Here is a 22376-nt window from a genome sequence, read left to right as displayed (position 1 = left end):
GGTGACCCACAAGGCCAGCCTACCTTACCCTGCCCCCTGCCGCTAGCACCGTCTCCCGTGGCATTCCTGGGGAGGCAGGCTAGTCAGAACTGGTGTTTCCCAGCTTCCCACTGCTTCCAGCTGGATAGGGCAAAAGGCCAGAGAGCTAGAGGTTTGGCTTCCCGTGATCCGCCTTTCTGCCCCAGCAGCAGACTGAGGCGTGATCCTGGGCCGGGTGTATGGAGTCCAGCGGGAGACCACATCTGCCAGTAACCGCCTAAGACCAGCCATGAGCGACTGAGGAGAAACCTGTCTCGTTGGGTGCCTCCTCAGTCTGAAGCAGGTCGCACCTGAGAAGGGCCTGCCCTTTGGGAATTCATAGCCCCCATCTTTAGGAAGGTTCCCAACCCAGAACAACCTCAGAGGGGTGCCGTTCTCCTGCATGCCAACCCCAGGCCCCATGCTGTTTGCACAGACCGGCCCGCCCTGAGGTGACTCCTCGTGCTTTGTCCATGTTTCCAGAGGCGGAGGTTGCTGTGGGGGGCTCTAATGTCAACCCTGCCACTAATGTTGTCTGGAAGAAAAATGACACCGGGGAGACATGTTCAACAATTTGGATTTTAGAGAAGGAAGCCTGTCAGTTCCATCTGGAGAGCCACAGACAGATGCATCTTGGGAAAACAGCCAAGCGCCAGCACTGCCATTTGTGTGCTGATTGTTAGACTTCGTAAAATTTTATACAAATATACACACACTCTCTCACAAATTTAGCAGTATATACATTTATGTTTGTATCTATACACACACCTATTTACCTCCTGCTAGGGAACAAAATACCTTCACCCTCCCGACTTGGAGAAAAACCTTCTGGCCAGTGTACCCCTCTAAGAAGGCGAGGTTTGTGCAGCATCAACGAGGAGACTAATGGTTTGGGGGCTTGGACCCACCATCCTGTTCTTGGGAAGCAAAGTTCACCATAAAACACACAACAGGAGGGCCTCCCCGGTAGCACAGCGATTGAGCGCTGGGTTGTGAGGCTGCCCGTGGCCTCTGCGGCGCCGGTTCGATCCCCGGCTGCTCCCCGGCCACCGGAGGAGGGTCCTATATGGCGCGCAGACCTCTCCTGCCACACCCGCTGCTCCCCTCAGCAGTGTACTTCGGTCCTTCTGCCTGCTCTGCTCCCCGCTCTGGCTCTGGTGAATTCTCTCACCCTCCCGCACTTCTGACTGTACCCAGTGCTTGCATAAATAAACAAACAAACAAATAATACATGCCTCTTTAAAAAAAAAACAACACACACACAACAGGAAAAGATACAGCCATCATTCCTAGAGGCAAGAAAGAACCAACCCAGATGTTTGTGCCAGGCTGTCCCGGAGGACGGAGGGGGCGCGGCGAGAGGGTCTGTTGATGGTGGTGTGCTGTCCAACTGGGGCTCGCCCCATGGAGCGAGGAGAGCTGGGAAGGGGTCGACTCTTGCCATGAGGAGTTTGGGAGAATGGGTGTGGTGTAAGGCGGCAGAGATGTTACCCCCTGCCTTTCCCCTCCCTCCTGGGCCTCTTCAGGGTCTGGGAGTGACCCGCTCTGGGTTTGGTCTCTCTCAGGGAGAGTGTGAGCCTGGGAGATGGCAGTGATGGAAATGGCCTGCCCAGGCGCCCCTGGCTCGGCGGTTGGGCAGCAGAAGGAGCTCAGCAAAGCCAAGGAGAATACGCAGGCCGTGGGGAAGAAGGAAAGCGCCGTCAACCAGCTGGAGGCCGTGGAGAAGAGCCCCGTGTTCTGCGGGAAGTGGGAGATCCTGAACGACGTGATTACCAAAGGCACAGCCAAGGAAGGCTCCGAGGGAGGGCTGGCCAACATCTCCATCATCGCCCAGGCCGAATGTAAGGCACCACGTGGGGGCGTTGGCGGAGAGGGCAGCTGGGTGGGCCCAGAGGGGGCTAGGCAGAGGAACCCAGGTGAGGGGTCCCCCTATGTAAGAGGGAGGTCAGGGTGGCCATGAGAGCGATTCTCCCAAGATACAGCGAGGTAAAGTGCAAGTCAGTGTGGAGGGGGAGCTGTGATGGGAACTGGGGCATGGAACGCAGAGAGATGCTTTGGCCCATCATGACCAGAGCAGCAGGGGAGAGCTGGGCTGGGGGGCAGGAATGTGTGGGTCTGAGGCACTCTGCAGAGGTAGCAAAGCTCTCAATGTTCTGCTATGGCCTTAAGCAGCCTGAGCTGTTCTTGAAAGGCCCAGGACAGGAAAGGCCAGGTCTCCTGGAAAGTCCCTGTGAGGCCAGTAGGCCCTTCACCCCCTTCCACCTTGAGGTGGCCCCACCCCAAAGAATGAACACCTGCTCTTGAGCTGACAGAGCCAGTGGAGGGACCGCAGGGCAAGACTTGTTCTGGTCTTTTCTGATTCTACTCACGATACGTCAAAATGAGTCGGCATAGTGGCCACCACCAGAGGCTGAGGAATCCCAGGAGGCTGGGTGGAGCCCAGAGTCCTCTGCCCACACTCACCCTCCACCCAGGAGGTTCCCCAGGGAAGAGCCTAGCAAGACCGACAGCCCCTGATAGCCCTTCCCCACATTTACTCATCTTCCCCTTCTGGCTGGCTTTTGGGGAGAGATGAGAGAATCAAAATTTAGATAGCGTGAGTGACGTAATGGTAGTAACACACACAGGCACATATGCTCACCTGTAAACACACAGCAGCGTATTTCTAGTGAGCTGTTCTGTGTGCCAGGCACCAGCTGAGGGTCTTGCAGAGACCATCTGACTTCAGCCTCACAGTAAGTGAGGTGAGGTGGGCGGCCTTACAGCCCCACAGTGCAGGCATGCCTTCTGCCCTTGACCCTCCAGAGGGGCAGGTGGGACCGGACACTGCAAAGAAGCTGCCCTTGGAGGGTGGTGGGCCACCCTCTGGGCAGAAGGAGGGGGCATGGCCCTCTAGGGTTCCTGTCAGATGTCTCTCTCCTAAGTGCTGAATTCCTAAGTGCTGTTGTTTCTCTCCTCCTTTATCAAACCCCTTTTCCTTTACTTAAAAGGTGAGAATAGCCAAGAGTTCAGCCCCACCTTCTCTGAACGGATTTTCATTGCTGGGTCAAAACAGTACAGGTAAGGAGGCAGCTAGAGCGGGTGGCCAGGAACTGAATCGGGTCCCTCGCCCCGCCCCTGGCCAGACTGTTCCCAAGTGACCCTGGCTCCCTCCTCCAGCACCTGTGGTTCAGCTCTTGGAACCTGCCCAGACTTTCCTGGCTGAGCTGCTCTCTCAGCCAGAGAAGCTTTTCAAAAGCTTTTCATGGCCTGTGGATGACTGCCTCCTGGCCACATCTGCTTGACGTTTTATTTTTATTCTCAGAGTCCCTGCTGCTCCCCCTGGCTTCCCATCAGTAGGGAGGGTGCTGGGAATGGGAGTCACTTTCCCACTGGTGTGAGACCAGAGGGCCACTCCGGGAGAGGCCTGCTGTGTCTTTTCTCCTGTGAGACACGCCCGAGGGAAAAGGCTTTGGAAACGGGCAGGCAGAAGCTCCACAGCTGGGGGAGTCTCCACAGATGGAAGTCACAGAAAGGAAGCCAGAGGCGACTCAGACTGTTCCCAGACTTCTGGTCCCCTAAGATTTTTGGCCACTAAAAGTTGAAGCAGGAAACAGTTCCTCCCTCTCCCACCAGGCAGCCTTGTAGCCCTGGAATACGGACCCTGCTCGGGATCAATAGGTTGAGGGCCGGCTGCTGCACTTGAGCCTAGATGTGCTGGGGTTAGTCAGATTCCGTACCTGCCCTGATGCCTTTTAGCCCAGGCCCGGGGGTTTCTGATGCATCCACTTCTTTCAGCTGCCTGAGAGAAGCCCCTAACCACCCTCCAGAACTGAGGTGAGTCTGCCTCCTTTGTGGGGGCCAGAGGATGAGCCCATGGGACAGGGCTGAGGCTGAGTCTGCTCCACAGCTACTTGGCAGCGGCTGTTTCAGAAACTTCTGTTGCCAGTGCCTTGAATACCTGGCAGGGGCAAGAGCCAACTTAGATCCCTGGTACCAGCCCTGCCTGGGTGTCTGTGTTTCCGTGGCTCCTCACATCCCCACAGCAACCAGGTCTCCCCAAGAACCAACTGAGGGGACCAAACCCAACTGTCCCTCCTTCCCAAGGCAGCAGAAACAAGCTCCGAGCACTGAGAAGGCCTGCGCAGGGTGTGGCCTTCCCACTTGTGCCTCTCCTGGGAGCTCCAGGGGCCGTTTTTGGGAAAGCAGTGAGGGGACTGTGTGTCTGCTGCACCCTCAAAAGAGCAGAGGGTGTCTCTTGCCTTAGTGATAATGGCCACTCCTCGAAAGATGCCCCTTGGCTAGGCGTCTGGTTTAAACCTCATTTAAACCGCAACAGAATACTGACCCTGCTTTACAAGTAAATAAAGATTGCAAAAGTAAATAAATAAAGGTCCTCCCGGCAAAGGGGTTAAGATGCAACCTATGAAACTGTCCGCAGCCTCTGCAGCACGAGTTCAATTCCCCAGCTGGCCAGGGAGCAACCCACCTGGTGCAGCAGACCTCTCCTGCCTCGCCCATTGCTCCCCTTAGCAGTGTATTCCAGTCAATCTGCCTGTTCTGCTCCCCACTCTGTCTCTGCTGAATCCTCTCACCCCCCGCACCTTTGGCCTACACCCCAGCTCTTGTATGCATAAATAAATCCATTTTAGAAACAAGGAAACTGAGGCTTGTTGGAGTTTAGAGACTTTCCTGCATTCACACAAAGACTAACAGTTGGGGTTCCGCCTTGGGTGTGTCTGACTCTACAGCAATTACCTGCACCTTTTCAGCTTCTTGCCTCCTCACTCTCAGATTATCTGTCCCCTATTGACAGCCAGTCGGAGAGTCTCGATCAGATCCCCAACAATGTGGCGCACGCAACCGAAGGCAAGATGGCCCGCGTGTGTTGGAAGGGAAAACGGCGCAGCAAAGCCCGGAAGAAACGCAAGAAGAGGAGCTCCAAGTCCCTGGCTCAGGCGGGAGTGGCCGTGGCCAAGCCCCTGCCCAGAACCCCGGAGCAGGAAAGCTGCACCGTCCCCGTGCAGGTACGGCCCCGCCCGGTGCTCCCTGCGCTCCCAGCGTCTGGAGACACCACGCTGACTGGACCCTGGCCCGCATCCTAATAAGCTCTTTTTCCCCACAGGAGGACGAGTCTCCGCTAAGCACCCCGTATGTTAGAAACAACCCCCAGTTCACCAAGCCTCTGAAGGAGCCAGACCTCAGCCAACTCTGTTTTAAGAAACTTGGGGAGGGCCTGAAGCCAGCCCTGCCTCGATCGGAACTCCACAAACTGATCAGCCCCCTGCAATGTCTGAACCACGTGTGGAAGCTCCACCACCCGCAGTACACAGGCCCTCTGCCCCAGCCCGCGCACCCCTTCCCCTACAGCCGGCTGCCCCACCCCTTCCCATTCCACCCTCTGCAGCCCTGGAAACCGCATCCCCTGGAGTCCCTCTTCCTGGGCAAACTAGCCTGTGTAGACAGCCAGCAGCCCCAGCCCGGCCCACACCTGAGCAAACTGGCCTGTGTAGACAGCCAGCACCAGCCCCAGCCTGGCCCACACCTCAAGCCCAGCAGCCCCCCTCGCGGCAAGTGTGAGACGTTCTCTGTGGAGGAATACCTCGTGCACGCCCTGCAAGGCAGCGTGAGCTCAGGCCAGGCCCGCAGCCTGGCCAGCCTCGCCAAGACCTGGTCGGCAGGGGGCTCTAGACCCCAGGATCCCAGCCCCAAAACTGAGGAGAGCGAGGGAGTCCTGCTTACCGAGGTAAGTAGTCCCCCCAGACACGCGTACATGTCGCCTCTGCTGCCAGGGGAGAGCAGCAGGACCTGCTGGGGGGAAGAGGCCCATGTCCCCAACAGTGGGGGAGGGTGTATCTATCAAGTTATCGTGCTGTGATTACAAGTAAGAGTAGAAGGGTGCTTCTCGCTGATGAAAAGCAGGGTCTCCCACTCCCTCTGGGCTCACTCTCCATTCTTCTTGGCCGTTTCTACCTTTAATTCTTCTGGGTAGCAGCCCTGTTATCGCTGAATGGTTTGTGTGTCCTCTATGAATAATAGATGTGCTGAGAACAGGAATAAGCGAACACCTCTGCAGGTGTTACCTTGGGCCCCCAGGTCCCCAGGGCGCCCCCTTTTTACCCCCCACACTTGTGCTCTTGCCAGAGAACTCAGGCAGTCAGTGGCTTTCCCAGAGGCAGACTTCTGGGTCACGTTCCGTCCACCTTGGACCTTACGTATCCCTTTACCCCGCCCCTTTATCAGTGGCCTTTCCCGCTCTCTTAGCTCCTGAGTTCTATTTGTCGTTGTCGAGGTTGTTGACTGTGTTTCTGTCCCACAACCTCGAACCTGGGGAGGGGGGTTTCCAACACGAGGATCAGCGGGCCTCACAGCCCGTAGGAAGCTCTACCCCCCTCTTTTCCTATAGTCAATCCCCTCTGTGGCCCTGCTGCCCAGAGCCTGGCCTCACAGCTGGAGGAGCGCAGGGGTCTTTGCTGGTGAGGGCTCAGCCCAGCAGCCTGGCAGGGCCCACCAGCAGGAGAGCCTGCCTCGCTGAAACCCTTCCTCCCGCCACTGCCCTGGCTCTGAAACTGCTGTCTCTGCTCCCAACCCCAGAAACTCAAGCCTGTGGATTATGAGTACCGGGAGGAGGTCCACTGGGCCACGCGCCAGCCCTGCCTGGGCAGCGGCTCTTTTGGAGAGGTGCACAGGATGGAGGACAAGCAGACCGGCTTCCAGTGTGCTGTGAAGAAGGTACACCAAACTGAGAAGCAGGAAAAGCTATGCTGGGCTCCAGGGGCTGGAGAGGGAAGCCAGGCAGATGGTCTGTGGCATTCCCTCTGCTTTCCTCAAGGGTGGTCACCAGGCACCCATGGTCTGACTTGCTAACAGGCCTGGCTGTCGGTACCCACCCGGATCAGCAGGGACTGGAAGGAAGCCGTCTCCATCACATGCCCTGGCCTGCCAGCCACGCTTGGTATGCGTGTACAGGAGAGGGAGCGTGAGTGCCCGCAGCCTGGGCCACTCCTGATGCCAGGGCCCTTGGGAGCAAGACAAAACCTGGAAGGTGGAAATTCACATTGAGCTGGAGCCCCCACACCACATGGTGGGGCCGCTTTGGGAGTCAGACAGATCTGGCTTGAGCTTGGGGTCTGCCTCTTGTCAGCCAAGTTAATAGGTCCTGGGAGACAGACATTGAGAGGAGATGAGACTTAGCAGAAGGCCAGGCTGGTCTGACTCGGCTAGATTTTGGCTTTGCACCACTTTCAGGAAGGGGGGGTGGGGGGCGAGATCCCGGGATTCTGCCTAGAGGCAGAGGCATGAGTCATCTCTCCCACTCCTGTATCTCCCTGATGTGCCACTGGAGACCAGAGAGGGTGTGCGTCTTGCCCAGAGCCACATAGTTGGACCTGGAACTAAACCTCCCATCCAGTCGCGCTAGCCAGGCCTAGCAGCCGGGCCACAGGCCTTGCGAGAGCTCTCCTTCAGTCATCTGTTCTCACCGACTCCGCTCACCTCGTTCGTCCTGGGCCCAAACTTGCCTTAGCGCTCGCACCCAGACCTTGAAAGCCAGAAATCAGAAGCATCTCCACAGGCCAATTCTTTGGCCTGTCGCAGGGGGAAGGAAGCTAACTAAAAGATGCACTGTTTTCAAGTGGCTTATGTCAAGGACATGCTAATCCCCAAAAGGAAAGCGACCAAACAGCCAGACCAGACAGGCCCAGCATGCTCGGGCCGGTGGAGAACGGACACTACCAGCCTTGTCCTGGGGTCCTGTGTCTTCAGAGGGAGAGGAGAAAAACTGTGATGCGAATAGGCCTGGCCCCCCTGGCTTGGAGTGAGCCAGGGGATTAGAGTCCTAGAGTTTGGGCCTCGGGGTGAGGGGATGAGAGAGGGGACTATCCGCAGGTATTACCCCAAACTCCAGATATACTGTGTCAGATAAACAAGCTCCACCCCACCACCCCCCACTGACCAAAACACTGCTGAGTTCTCGCCAGCCTGGGTCATCTTCCACTCGGATGCCAAGGCCACGTGCCTGACCTCCTCAGCTGCAGCTCCCTCCCGGGCCACCGGAGAAGGCCCAGCTGTCCCTCCTGAGAGGTGGTGGGAGGAGGGCGAGAGAGTGTGAAGTGTCCTGGAGATGAACACCCAGTGCTGGGGTGCTTAGTCACTGGGCTGCTCAGCTGTTCCCCTGCTGAGGAGAGTCCCAGGCAACAAGGTAAACAACCCCAATATAGTAGAAGACAACAAATACTCCATTTCTCACCTCCCCAAGACCGTTGAAAAGCTCCAAACATCAGGGGAGCACTTCCCAGCGCCAGAGCTGTGGTCCAAGCCCACCGGGGCTGGCTCCTCCCTCCACGAGCTCAGGGGTTATCTGCGTGTTGGCAGCCCACACGTCTGCCAGTGTTGGGCAGACGGCCTTTCTCTCACTCGAGGGCATAGGATCGGTGCCAGTGGTATCCTTTAGGATTTTCAGCTGGAATAGCTGAGAAACGGGTCCGTCAGGGGGTAGAGACTGGAAAGGCTGGGCCAGGGGTCAGCGGTCAGGCTGCCAGAGGGTCAGAGCAAGTCCTTGCATCCTCCGATGCCCCCTGGGGAGGAGCCAAGACAGCTAGTATGTGATGACATCAGCACTCCTCCTTCTAGAACATCCATGGCCCCAGATCAAATGCTGATTTGCCCAGATCCAGTAGTTTATAATAGGGTTTTTGCTTTTTGTTTTTAAAGGTTTTGTTTGATCTCTTACTGGCAAATACAGGCTCATTAGAGAAGAATTCAAATGATAGCCAAGACAGCAAGGCCCCCCATTCCTAGTACCCTTTGAGATCTCTTTAAACTTGTTTGACAATTACAGATAAGTCATTGTTTCTTTTCTAAAAACAAGCTTGTGTTCTAGAGGTATTCTCTACCAAGTCCTCACTAATTCTATGCCATGGGCCAGCCCGACTCCCTTGTCAGTGCATACACAGCCCTCTAGCACTTTGTAACAGCTAGTGTGGAAGTTCTTCCAGCCAGTGGGTGAATCCAGGGCTCTGACTCCTGCGACTTGGGTGTTACAGTGAGTGTGTGTGTGTGTGTGCGCGCGTGTATGCGTTACGTTCTTATGGCAATGGGTCCATGTCATCAGATTTTCAAAAGGGGTCTGTGGCCCAAGGAGGATTAAAAACCATCCATTCAACATCTGGCTGGAACATGGAGTTCAAGAGCCTCCTTTGACTCTGCCATTGACCTGGGAAGCATGGCCTTGGCCAGGTCAAGTCAACCATGACCGCACCTGAAGTCGCACAGCTGGTCATGGGGAATGGATGTTTATGGGCACAGAGGCGGCAAAAGCAGCCATCAGCCGGGGACATGGTGAGGTCAGCTTGAACAAGTGTTTAGAAGGAAAACGGAGCTAGGACTGGGGGCAGAATATCTGGACAGTGATGAGGAAATAAGAGGGACCTCTAAGAGTGGTTGGGGTACATGAGCCAGGGCTGTGTCTCACTCTCACATACTTCGTGTTCCTGAGGTCTTTAAAAGAATGTCTAGAATTGCTGTTACCCCCGTTTTCGCTGATGGAGTAAAATGGATACAATACCTCAGTAAATAAGAGGGGAAAGTTTCATGAGGGAAAAACTGCTTCCCCCGCTTCCCCGTGTCAATTGTGCAGTCAATTGACAGAGGGAAGTGGCCTGTGGATTTGGCAGTCAGATGGCTGCTGAGCACGCGGCTACCTGGGTGTGCCCGCTCCTGAATGTCTGGAAAAAAACATTTGGGATATAAGAACTAGTTAGTCTGGAAAGACCTTCGGCAAGCCGGGGTAGCTGGCAGCCCTGAGGTCAGGTTCCCCCAACCAGAATCCCAGCTCGGGAACTTTAGACCCAGTGACCTGGTGCAAGCGGCTTGCCCAGGCTTCAACTTCTTATTTGTAAGGTGGGGGCAACGAGAATACACCTCAGAGGCTGTTGTGAGATGTGAATAACAAAAGGGTCTAAAGAACTGAGCAGTGCCTGCCATGTGGGAAGCGGATATTAAAATTAGTTCTCGTGACCGTTCTCATCACAGCCCAGCCCCTTCCAGATGGACCCTGTCGTCCAGAGACGAAAGGCCGGCGAGGCCACAGCCACCTAGACCAGACAGCCTCTGGCTCCCCCAGGACCACCCTTTCAACTCATTCCCCCCAACTTCTAAAGCACCTTCTGAAGTGTCTCCATCCCTTTAGTCTGGGTGGTTGGAAATACTTTTACACTCTAGAGAACTGACAGATTTCCTAAAAGTTAAAGCAGAGGTACCCAGACTTTCTTGGTTCACGGCCCTTAGAGTCTCAGTCATTTTTTTCTCCCGGTGTCCCAGGCTAAGAACAAGTACCCTAACAGCTCCATTCACTAAGCATTTAGGTCAAAGGACACATCTTTATTCTAACAACTCAGTAGCCATTTGAATAACCACTTAAGTGGGAAAAAAAACTTCCTCCTCTTTGCTTCCAGTCATGAGGAGGAATAGGGTATATGCCTGCGGCGGTGGGTGGGGGTGCAGCACCCAACTTCTCAAAGGTTAACATCAGATTGGACACCATAACTTTCATTTCCTGCTCCACATCCTGCCACCCTCCCTCCCCGCCCCCAAGGACTGTCACAGCAACCTCCAAACACCCTAGCTTCGTTTCGTCAGGCGTGGAAAGGAACACACTCTAATGTTGACACTGACCCTCTGGAGCTCAGCTGCAGGGTGTCCTGCAGATGTCATCACTGTCACCTGATACCCTGAGTGCCCCAGGGGCCTCCGCTCACACTTGGGGTGCAGTGGGTTAAAGACACTGGCTCATACAAGTCCTATTGGTGAACGAGTTCCAACTGAGATTCCTGTGAGTTGATTAAGCAAAGCAGATCTTATTTAAATACCAGAAGAGACATTTCCACCAGCTGGCAGAAATCCCAAAGCCCCACAGGCTCAGAGCTCCTATTTGCCAAGTCAGTGGGTCCTCAAGCTGTGGGTCCCTACTCCTTTCTTCCCTGTGGGTTCTGGTGCCGCTGGCGCCCCCTGGTGATGCCTCGGGGCTACCTGGAGAACCCTTAGCAACCAGAAAGGGGGTACAAGTCTCTTAGGACACTCAAGTATTTAATAAACTGCTCTGATTTGAACTTCAGGAGGTGGGGAGCTAGCATTTCCTGAGCACCCACTGGTGGCTGGGCCTAGTGCTGGTTCTCATCCCTCTAAATCTTCACTCCACCGGGATCAGACACCACTGGCCTTACCATGCACATATGGAAAACACAGCTTTGGAAGTGGCCAAGCGGTTTCCATCTAAGGTCTATTTCTTCCCACCATGCCGTACTGATCCCTGCAGAAAGCCAAGCAGTCCACAGCAGGAGAGGTCTTGGCCAAACACCTCCCCAGAAGCCTCTGGCCAGATGCTGGGGAAACAGCTGCAGACAGAATAAAACAAGCACTGCCTCACCTGAATGGCTATTTCGGTCCTTGGAGGGAAGGCCGATCACTCTAAGAGGTTAGGGAGTGCTGAGGAGGTGCGGAGGGGCCAGAGCCCTGGCAGCACCAGGCTTCTCAGAACCCAGCATCTGAAGAGTGGACGTGGATGCTGATAACCAAGAGGGCCATGTCTAGAAGTTGCGTGGAACTTGGGCCCAGGCGGGGGGGGGGGGGGGGTGTTAGTCTGTTTGGCAGATTTGAGGGTGGGCAGTTTGCCCGAGTCTGATAAGATTCTAGTTTTGATGGGATTCTGTTTTCCCATGTCAGCACTGCAGAACTTTAATCAAGCACAGCAGGCCCCAGATAATGTCATTTCATTCAACATCTTTTCCTTAGAACCGATGAGGAAAAAAAAAAAAAGTTCTGGCCCTTATTGAACAAAACGAGTTATTCAGGCATCTACTTCCTTTATGTTTCTTTCCACTTGCACTGATGGCATTGTTAGGATTTAAGTACTGGGCTTGCCCCTCATCCTGAGGGCATGCAGCACACAGCTTGGTCTCTGAGGGTCTAGTGAGGCACACGGGGGGTGCACTGCCTGGCCTCAGAATCATCACTGGGAACAGCAGCAGTCTAGTCTCTATGCAAGATGCCGAACCTCCCTGGGCCTCCTCCTGATCCGCTGCTGCCTCTGGGCTTTTGCAGGTGCGAGTGGATGTGTTTCGGGCAGAGGAGCTAGTGGCATGTGTGGGACTGAAGTCGCCCAGAATCGTCCCTTTGTATGGTGCTGTGAGGGAGGGCCCTTGGGTCAACATCTTCATGGAACTGCTAGAAGGTAAGGAGCCAGGCCCCACCTCCCTCAGAATGCAGAGCCAAGGGTTTCACTGAGTCTTGCCCAGGTTGACCTTGGTCCCCAGTCAATTCATTTGTAACCTCTCAACCCTGTAACATCAGAAGGAAATGTCTGCTTTTTACCACCTGTCCTTCAAAAGCCCTTGCCCCTGATTTGCTTGAAGGCTCCTTGTAAAGACTGGCCATTGGTCTCCTAGGTGGCTCACTGGGCCAGCTCATAAAGCAAAAGGGCTGTCTGCCGGAGGACCGGGCCCTGTACTACCTGGGCCAGGCCCTGGAAGGGCTGGAATACCTTCACACCCAGAGGATTCTGCACGGAGACGTCAAAGGTGAGGCTCAGGCCCCCTCTGCCCTGACTCCAGCAGCTCCTTCCTCAGCCCCTCTGCCTGATATTCTCCTTTATCTTCTGGGCCTGTGGTCATCGCCAGCAGCAGGGCCTACATCCGGCTGGCATGGCTGTGCCAGTGGAAAGGGAACATGTGTTCTCCAAGTCCTCAGCCAGGCCCTGTTGTTTCCGGTGGGTGGGACCGCTGGGGGAGGGTGGCAGCAGAACTGAGTGGCAGTGTCCCCAGGTGTAAACTTGCCCCTGTCCCCTCACCCGCAGAGATCCTGCCTGCTGCCTGCCCCTTGTCTGAAATGATAACCTCCTCCTCCTTCCATGACTAATGAAACATCAGCCACCATGTAGGGTCAGCCAAAATATTACCTCGTTGAAGGTCCAGGTTGGACTATGGCTGTGACTCACCTGTTCCTCTTCTTCCCCGGGGGCGGCCTGGCAGCTGACAATGTGCTCCTGTCCAGCGACGGCAGCCGTGCAGCCCTCTGTGACTTTGGCCATGCTATGTGCCTTCAACCGGACGGCCTGGGGAAGTCCTTACTCACAGGTAAGCCCCACGGTTCCTCCAAGATGGCGGCAGCCAGCAGCCTTTACTAGGCACTAGCTGTAAGCCTCCTCCTGCAATTTCCCGATTTCCTAGATGCCAGTGAGGGGTGGGGGGGAGTCCTTTATGGCCACCATGGATTTCAGCCACAGCAATCCCTGTGGATTACAGCATTGTAGCGGCAGGACAGGACACGGAGCAGGATCTCTATGATCCGAGCAGGGGGGGGAAGGAGGAAAGTTCCTAGAGAGGCCTCAGTGGCTTTTCAGGCTTTTATTGGGATTTACCAGGTACACGGCAGGCAGGGGGGCTGGGGGCCAGGAGGCTGGCAGGCCTCCCCAGCCCCAGCAAGTCTTCACTCTGTCTGGGCTCTCCAGCGTTCTCTGGTGGTCTCTGCTGCTTTCATGGTTCGGCTTCGTTCTCAGTTTATACTGGCGTCCCCGTGTCGCTGCCCTTATTATAAGCCCAGTCTCAGCCCAGGTGAATCCCATCTACGCATGCCCATACCCTATTCCAGGTGCCCACCATCAGGCTTGCATTCAGGACCGCAGGGATCCATCCTGATGGCTGGAGGGCAGAAAAGCCTGATACTTTTTTACCTTACCCTACAAGCAGATTATAAAGTTTTGTTATGCTAATACAGTAGCGCCTGACAGGTGCTGGTTCCTGATGTTCCTGTTATATAAAGACAGGACAGAAAAGGCTGGGCGCCTCGCCCTAGGTCCCAGGTCTCCTGTCTTAGAGCCCCCACAGCTCCATCCCTCTCATCTGGCCCTCTCATGGCAGCTGTGCTCCTGGCCCACCATGACCTCAACTCTCCCTTGCCTCTGAGAGCAGTGTCTGGAAGCAGATGGGAAAGCTGACCAAGGGGCCAGGGCTCTGGAGCTTGAGAAATGTTTCTTTTAACTTATAGTTCTCTGGTTATTAAAATATCCATGCCTATTACAAAATAATTGGCAACTACAAAGTTAACTGGTACGGAAGGGGAAGGAAAAGCTGAAGGGTTAGCTGATGTAAAAGGAGAGGTAATTGTGAAAATCTAGGTAATTCCTTCCAGGTGGTTTTTTTTTTTTTTCTGCGCAAAGACCATCTGTACCAGCAAGTACAGGCAGCTTCACTGTCTGTTCGGGCAGACGGAGGAGAATCCTGGAGCCCTCAATGGATCTTTCAGGCTTTAATGCTCTCTCAGGAAACCAGGTTCAGAGGTATACCAGGCAGGGAGGCTGGCATGCAAAGAGGCAGGCTCTGGCCAGGCAGCAGAGCTGGGAAGCCCCAGGAACCTTTACTCTTTCTCCGGGCTCTCTGTGGCATCCTCTCGTGGTCTCGCCTCTTCTAGAGCCGTCTGAGTAACTCTGCCCTTATAGCCCCTGCCTCTAAGCTCAGGTGTGCACACTTAGGCATGCTCACACACCCATTCTCCAGGTCCACAATCAGGTACGCGTGCCCCTCACCCACGCTCCCAAGCACCCTCTGTTAACACGATCGAGGGCCAAGTGATGGCCGCAGCGGCTAGTGGCTTAAAAAGCCTGACCAATTCACTTATCCTACACCATTATCACACACTTTTATGGCCTGCTTTCTTTCATTGATAACAGTAAGCACAAAATGATTTCATTTTGACCAAAGGGAAAATAAACCTTTAGAAATGTGTCATGTTTTTCACTAAATTGTACTGATAAATTGTAAATTGAACATAAGCACCCACCTCCATTTTTAAATAATTTTTGTGGGGTTTTCTATTAAAAAAGTATTTTTTCTGTTCCAATAGTTTTTTGCGCAAAAGTAGAGCCAAATAAAAATAAAAACTACAAATCACTAGAAAAAAATACTGCTAGCATCTGGCATCAATCCTTCCAGGCTTTTATTCTTATAAGTTTTCAATCATTAGGCTTTTTTCCCCACTTACTAAAGTTTCAGGAGCATCATACCATGAATTAGTCTCCTGCCATTTTCAATGACCAGACCCATCCCCATTTTCCAGAAGTTATTTAAGGGTTTGGCCTAAGGGTTTGAAGGCTTTCTCTTTCTTTAAAGTCCTTTAACAGAGACAAGCCTGAGGTGTGGCAGGACGTGACCGGGGTGGTCGCTGTAGCTCCTGCCCGGGAGAGTTCGGGGCTGACTCCTCTGCGTTGCCTTTGCCTCCTCAGGGGACTACATCCCGGGCACAGAGACCCACATGGCACCAGAGGTGGTGATGGGCAAGCCCTGCGACGCCAAGGTGGACGTGTGGAGCAGCTGCTGCATGATGCTGCACATGCTCAATGGCTGCCACCCATGGACCCAGTACTTCCGAGGGCCGCTCTGCCTCAAGGTCAGGACAGTGCCCGGGCGCCAGCAGGGCCAGGGGCACAGGCCATGGGCTCAAGGCGGCCTCCCTTGTGGCTGCTCCTACATGGCTCATGGGAGCAAGAAGCAGGGGAGAAGGCCTGGCTGCAATTGTGGGGCCCTGACGGACATACTTGCATCCAAGCCCCAGGGCCCAAGGGGATCTCCCTGGGGAGGATCTCCCTGAGTTCCTGGCAGGTCAGTGCTCTCTGTCTGCACCCAGGGCCGCCTCCATCCACCTCCTGACAGGCTGGGCCTGGAGGTCAGGAGCACCGACCTAGCCCCTTCTTCCCTTTTATTAGAAAAGACCTAGCCCTCACTCTACCTCAGGCTACTCCAGCCCTTGAGGACCTTCCCATTTTGGCTGCGTAACGGGTATAGAGGAGAGTGGGGAGGAGCAACAAGGGGGAGGCAGGCCTTACATGTTGCCTTTTGACCCCCAGATTGCCAGCGAGCCTCCACCTGTGCAGGAGATCCCCCCCTCCTGTGCACCTCTCACAGCCCAGGCCATCCAGGAGGGACTGCGGAAGGAGCCTGCCCTGCGAGCGTCGGCGCTGGAGCTGGGGGGGACGGTCAGCCTGGCACTGCAGCATGGTGAGAGCCCAGCTCAGCCCCTTAAGGAGCATAGACAGGGGACAAGATCTCTGGCCTCTCTGGCCTGATGGTGCCTTAGTTTCCCCATCAGAGCATGGGGGTGACTCCAACATCAGGCCCATCGGGAATATCTAGGTGAGGAAGGGGGTGGGCTACAGTATGTGATACAGAGGGGCTCAAACTTGCTATAATCAGAGAATTTGGGGTGAAGCCAGCAACACTTTACAGTTGTTGAGTGGGAAAAACCAGAAAGTTGGTAATGCCAAGTGTTGGGGATGTGGGCAGTGGCCTCGGGGCACTGAGAGCGGGTACCTGGCAGCACTGGGGTAGACATGTAGGACCTGGGGCCCAGGCCACTGAGGGCACACTGCTGACAGCACCCTGGCCACAGCCACAGGGGACACACCTGAGAACTCGCACTGCGGTGGCGTTTGGGGGGGGAGTTGGGTGCACTCAGGTGCCCGAACCCGGGAGAGTGGAGCAGCCAAAGGCAGGGATCCCCATGGAGCACCCCACAGAAGTTTAAGCAACTCCATGTTCACAGAGGCACAGCCAGCTGGGTCTCAGACCATAGTGTGACCCCAGTGCGAGGCCTGCAACACAATGGCTCTTTGTAACCGAAAAACTGATAAAAATAACACGTACTTCGCCAGAACTCCGCCAAACCCAAAGTAACACATCACACACAATGGAATGTCACCCTGGGCTGGTCAGGGGAAAGGCCATGGTTATGGAAGTGAAAAAGGAATAAAAACAGGATGAGCCCTTGCACAGCTCCTCCACCCCAAAAGTTGTAGTTATAAGGATGGCCCCAGGTGGAACTATACCCCACTCCAGAGGAAAGGAAGCCCTGGGGAAGCACTGACTGGGGAAGGGAGGAGGGGTTAGAAAGGTCAGGAAGGCCAGGTTAGCCAGGAGCCCCGAGTTGGCACCCCCAGAACTAGTTTTTTTTTGTTTGTTTTTTGTTTTTAAAGATTTCTTTATTTATGCACACAAGGGTTGGGGTAAGGCTAGAGGTGGGGGTGGGGGAGAGGATTCACCAGAGACAGAGCAGGGAACAGAACAGGCAGACTGACTGAAATACACTGCTGAGGGGAGCAGCGGGCGAGTCAGGAGAGGTCTGCTGCACCATGTGGGTTGCTCCCTGGCCAGTCGGGAATCGAACTCGTGCTGCAGAGACTGCGGACAGCCTCATAGGTTGCGTCTTAACCCTTGAGCCACCAGGGAGGCCCACTGTTTTTAAACCTTCTCTTTACTATGAGCAAAGTCCCTCTCTGAAGCCAATTGTGTAATTTCTAATTTGCTGCTGTTACTCAGAAGGAAAATGGAATAAAAGAAATGCTGTGCAATCCCCATCACAGGAGGCCATCTCATAGAAGAGGCCCAGCTCACACACTGTCCTCCTAAACAGGCCCCTGGGGTGAGCCCGCCCTCACCCCCACAGCGCGCTCCTAGCCTCCTCTGCGCAGGCAGGGTCACCTGGCTCGGCCTAGTGTCTGTGCTGCTCTGCTCCTGCTCATCACGTGTGCCGTCTGCTTTGCAGTGGGAGGCCTGAGGAGCCCTTGGAGGGGAGAATACAAAGAACCAAGACATCCACCACCTCAGCAAGTCCGGGCACCACCAAGCCAAGTCCTCTGTCACCAGACCCTGCGTGCCCAGCCGAGGGAGCTCTCCACAGGGGCCCCGAGGCCCCAGCCAGCTGAAGACACAAGAGGCGGGGCCCCTCAGCTCCAACCTCCTCTACCCCCAAAGCCCCCAGAGCGGAACAAGTCTCCGAGCCTGAACTGGGGCAAGGAGGAGTCTGGAACTTGGGAACCCTTGCCACTCTTCTCCCTGGACCCGGCCGCCGCCAAAAACCCCAGCTCACTGGAGCGGAGAGCCACCCTCCCCGAGCAGGAACTACAGCAACTGGAAATAGGTACGGACCACCGTGCTGCGGCCCCTGGCCCCGGCCAAGGCCTGTGCTCTGTCCTCTTCCCACCAGCGAGGGTTTTCCCCCAGCCCCTCCCTCAGGGCTCAGCTCCCGTGTGTGCGGGGAGAACCCTGACAGCACAACCGGACCCCTCCCCGTCTCTCACCATCACCTTCTCTTCTCTACAGAATTATTTCTGAACAGCCTGTCCCAGCCTTTTTCTCTGGAGGAACAGGAGCAGATTCTCTCTTGCCTCAGCATTGACAGCTTGTCCCTGTCAGACGACAGTGAGAAGGTGAGTCAGCCGGGCCTGGCTCCAGGACTCAGAGCAGGGGGCTCCGTCCAGGCCAGCAGGGGGATGGGCTGTGTTCAAGTCCTGGGTGAAGAGAGGGTGGTGTGGCCACTCCTTTCCCCCGGAGGGGTCCTCACCCGGGCAGTGTGAGAAATCCATCTTCAGCAGGCTTGGGATTCGGGAATGGTTTGGCTTTTAGGGATAGTGGGGGAGAAGGAGGTTTGGGCTTTAGTCCCCTAGAATTACCCTTCACCCTCCTCCAGCCCAGGGACCCCTCATGAACTTATCCCTCATGAGCCCAGTGGCACTGTGCTCCAGCCTAGGCCCAGGGGAGCGCCCCCGGCCTCTCTGTCCCAAATGAGGCCCAGGCCTGAGACGATACCCTGAGCCCAGGGGCCTGAGTCTGCCACCCTGTGTTTCAGAATCCCTCAAAGGCCTCTCAGAGCTCAAGGGACACCCTAAGTTCCGGTGTGCACTCCTGGAACAGCCAGGCGGAGGCTCGAAGCTCCAGCTGGAACATGGTGCTGGCCCGGGGGCGGCCCACCGACACCCCAAGCTACTTCAATGGTAAAGTCCAGCACTCGCCTGCTCGGAGCCCCCACAGCACCCAGTCCACCTAGAACTAGGGAGTCTGAGAGGTTTATGGCCCCCTTCCCCTGGCACAGGGGAGGGACAAAAGGCCCCTGGTGCCCAGAATGTAAGTCAGCGTAGAGCAAAGGCTCAGGCCACCCAGGAGCCCTTCCTGGTGCGGCAATGAAGACCTCGGGGCTGCTGATGAGGTCCCAGAGGCCCGGTCTCTCCTGGCCTGGAGTCAGAAGCTGAATGTTCTCTGAGGAGAAACAGAAACGGGCCTTCAGGAGCATGTCAGTCACCAACTCAGCAGCTGGTGTGCTGGCTCCTTCGTGGGAGTCAAGATCAGAATTGGAGAAAGACAACAAGGGGAGAGCTGAGTTTCCAGCACTGTTATGCGGGTTCTGTTGCCAGATGGGTCTATGGCAGACTGGTGATGGGCACAGTGCGGGATCACTCTCGCTCAGGGGACGTCACATCTGCAATGCCCACAGTCTCATTTAAGAGTCTGTGTCCAGCCCCTTCCTGCTGTGTGTGCAAGTTAGAACACTACTTCCCCTAGAAGCCAGCTATAGCTTTTTGCAGTGTGCAGGTGAAATTCCGGGCATGGAAGAGCTGGGGAGAGGGTGTGTGACACCAGGGCCACTCCCTCCCGAAGGTCATCTCTCAGCTTCCTCACAGCCAGCTTCCTTACCCCCTTCCCAGGGCTCCACAGAGAGCCACAGTGCTGTCCTGACGGGCACCTTCCCTGACTTCTAGGTGTGAAGGTCCAAATACAGTCTCTCAATGGTGAGCACCTGCACATCCGGGAGTTCCACCGGGTCAAGGTGGGAGACATCGCAACTGGCATCAGCAGCCAGGTAAGGGGACAAGGACGTACCTCAGGCTGAGTCCCAGAAGGCAGTGGCCCAGCCTTCCAGGGGGAAGATTTTGAAAAAGTAGAGATGGCAACCTAGGGAAGAAAGTTGGCCTCCATGTCCCCCGGGATCTCAAGGCAGTGGTGGGTGAGGGGTCCTCAGCACCCATGCTTGAGCCAAGTGAGACTCTCCAAGTCCCGCAGAATCAAAGGCAGATAGATGACCCCTGACTGCCTATTTGGCTGAAGGGAGGTACCTCCAGCTTGGCAGGAAAGACCATCAGCTTTACCCCTGAGGCAGCTTCTGAGCCCCACGCTGCTGTCTCAGTCCACTGGTTGGCTCTGTCCCCAGATCCCAGCCGCAGCCTTCAGCCTGGTGACCAAGGATGGGCAGCCTGTATGCTATGACATGGAAGTGCCAGACTCGGGCATCGACCTGCAGTGCACCCTGGCCCCTGACGGCAGCTTCTCCTGGAACTGGAGGGTCAAGCACGGCCAGCTAGAGAACAGGCCCTAACCCAGCTCCACCACCGGCTCCACTCTGCCAGAAGAGACTTCCTTCTCAGTGTTCCGTGCTGCCGCTCAGACACAGGCTCGGCTGCTGCCAGGGATCTGCTGCCCCCACCTCGGCGCAAGGACCAGGGCTACCACCAGCAAAGTGGGGGCTAGCAAGTCACTTGCCAGGCTTTCCCACCTGGGTCCTGCCTAACCCCACCAAGAATACCCTGTGCCTACATGAGGAGGAGCGGAGAGGCAGGAGGCCTCTCCCCATGGGAAACCCAGGGGGCCTTCTCTGCTCTGGTCCAGACAAGATGGCCTGACTGCTTGCTGGCAGCAGCCTCTGGCCCAGTCACAAGGATATGACGAGCCCCTGGGCCTCCAGGCAGTTGTGAGGGTGTTGTTGTCAGAGGACCCACACCCAGGTCCAGTACAGGAGTCCTACCCTTCAGTCAGTGTGTGTGGGGGGGGGCCTCTGACCCCTGTGCCTAGCACTGAACTCCCTCCTTGAGATCTGGAACACTTCAGACAATGTCAGGGGGAAGGATGATCAACATAGGGACGTCTCCATGGGAGCGCACACCACACTTCTCAGGTGGTGACAGCACCTGAATTTGGCTTCAGCCAAAGCCCATGGAGGCTGTTCAAGTGGAACGGTTCTCAGCCCCCCAGCACGTGCCCATTGGTGGCTGGCCCCTTTCCCCAGAGCAGCAGGCCCACCACCGCACAACTGGCTGGCTCTCAGCACCTTCATCTGAAAAGATGAGGGGTGGCATGAGGCTGACCCTACAGGAGCCACCTGAGGAGGGGCCCTGATAGACATAAAGCAGCAGACAGAGGTGCTAGGATTGCCCACGGCTTCCCCGTCAGGCCATGCCAGCTGCCCGAGACACTGTCAGGGTCACACGCTGCCCCACCCTGCCCTGGTCTCAGGGGCACTGCCAGCTGCACTTTGCACTCTGATGACCTCAAAGCACTTTCATGGCCGCCCTCCAGGAGGGCCGGTCGGTGGCTCTGCCTGATCACAAGCAGACCATTAAGCGACAGACTTGTTTTGACCTATCTCCACACGTGACCCCCACAAACCTCCAGGTATAATTCTCCCAACCCAACCCCTCACCATTACCCTGGTCGAGCCTCCCCTTTGGGAAGAGCTGATCAGAACTCATGTAGCATTAAATTAACTGTGAATCATTGCAGGTTGGCTGGCCTCAAGTCCTGGGGGTGAGAAAGTATCCACTGAGATTACTCCTTAGGAGAAGCTGGTCCCCACATGGCCTCTGTCCGGCTGTTCATACTGCTCCCCAGGGAGACACCCTACGCCCCCCCCCCCCCAGCAAGTGAGGAACTGCGGCCTTGGTACTGCAAAGCTCGTTGTAGAAAACTCTTTGTGAGCAATAAAGTTTGGGGTGATAAGTGTTTCTTGGTCTGGGCTGTCTCCTCTCTCCCCAGGCTTGCTGAACCCCTAACAGCTGCCTCCATTGGCCTTCTCGGCAGGAACTTGAGTCGGCCTCTTATTTCAGGCAAGAACTGTTTTCAGCCCTGGAGTGGGGATGCTCTCCCATCACTCCTCCCCAGGCACCCAGCCCCCCCTGTGGACTAGCGGATCAGAGCAATTAAGCAAGATGCCCCACGGGCAGCCGCAGGGAAGCACTGCCCCGGGGGAGGAGGAGGTCTGGGCACTGCCCAAGCCTGCACCCTGACCCTCCGGCCACCTCCTCCCTGAGGCCTGCCCCGGTCAAGCTGACTTCTCAGGAGTGGGTTCCTCGGCCAAGGCCCACCTGAGAATGGGGCCCCGGCACACAGAGCGCCCTGTCTCATCTGGCGACACGTTCCCTGAAGCTGTGCACAAGTGTGTATGCATGAAATCACGTGCACATCTTGGGGTAGAGACTACGGATTCTCCCGGTTCTTGGAGGAGTCCTGGGCACACAGAAGGGGCAGCGACCTTGTGCCAGAGTACCCAGGGCAGGAGCAAAGGCTGGTCCAGCAGAGGATTTCAGGCTTAAGGGGCTGCCCTCGTCCTAGGCCCTCAGGGTCTGGTGGGCAAGAGCAGAGGGCGGGGTCCTGGCAGGGGGTCTCCGCTGGGAAGTGGGATAGGACCGTTTCAGGGGCGCCCCAACAACCGCCCCACCCAGAGCGCTGTTTCCTGCCCGCGGGGGGCCGCGGCAGGGCCGGCCAGGACGTCACAGAGGCGGCGACATC

The 22376-nt window shown here is 56.0% G+C and overlaps 1 protein-coding gene across 1 annotated transcript; it reads left to right on the top strand.

Annotated features, from left to right (window-relative positions):
* Window positions 1-1603: 1603 nt before the first annotated feature.
* On the top strand, window positions 1604-20330 carry MAP3K14 (mitogen-activated protein kinase kinase kinase 14; the record flags this gene model as incomplete). Its single annotated transcript, XM_084236222.1, has 15 exons — window positions 1604-1859; window positions 3009-3078; window positions 4814-5024; window positions 5123-5743; window positions 6592-6729; window positions 12097-12226; window positions 12441-12572; window positions 13023-13127; window positions 15272-15435; window positions 15893-16043; window positions 17587-17961; window positions 18144-18250; window positions 18670-18814; window positions 19577-19677; window positions 20026-20330. 15 exons carry the CDS (start codon window positions 1604-1606, stop codon window positions 20188-20190), a joined length of 2871 nt encoding a protein of 956 aa, XP_084092348.1. The 3' UTR covers window positions 20191-20330.
* Between the last annotated feature and the right edge of the window lie 2046 nt (window positions 20331-22376).

Source organism: Talpa europaea (genome assembly GCF_964194135.1).
Source record: "Talpa europaea genome assembly, chromosome: 7".
NCBI lineage: Eukaryota > Metazoa > Chordata > Mammalia > Eulipotyphla > Talpidae > Talpa > Talpa europaea.
The sequence above is the reverse complement of the archived record's forward strand: the minus strand, read 5'-3'. Positions and strand labels throughout refer to the sequence as shown.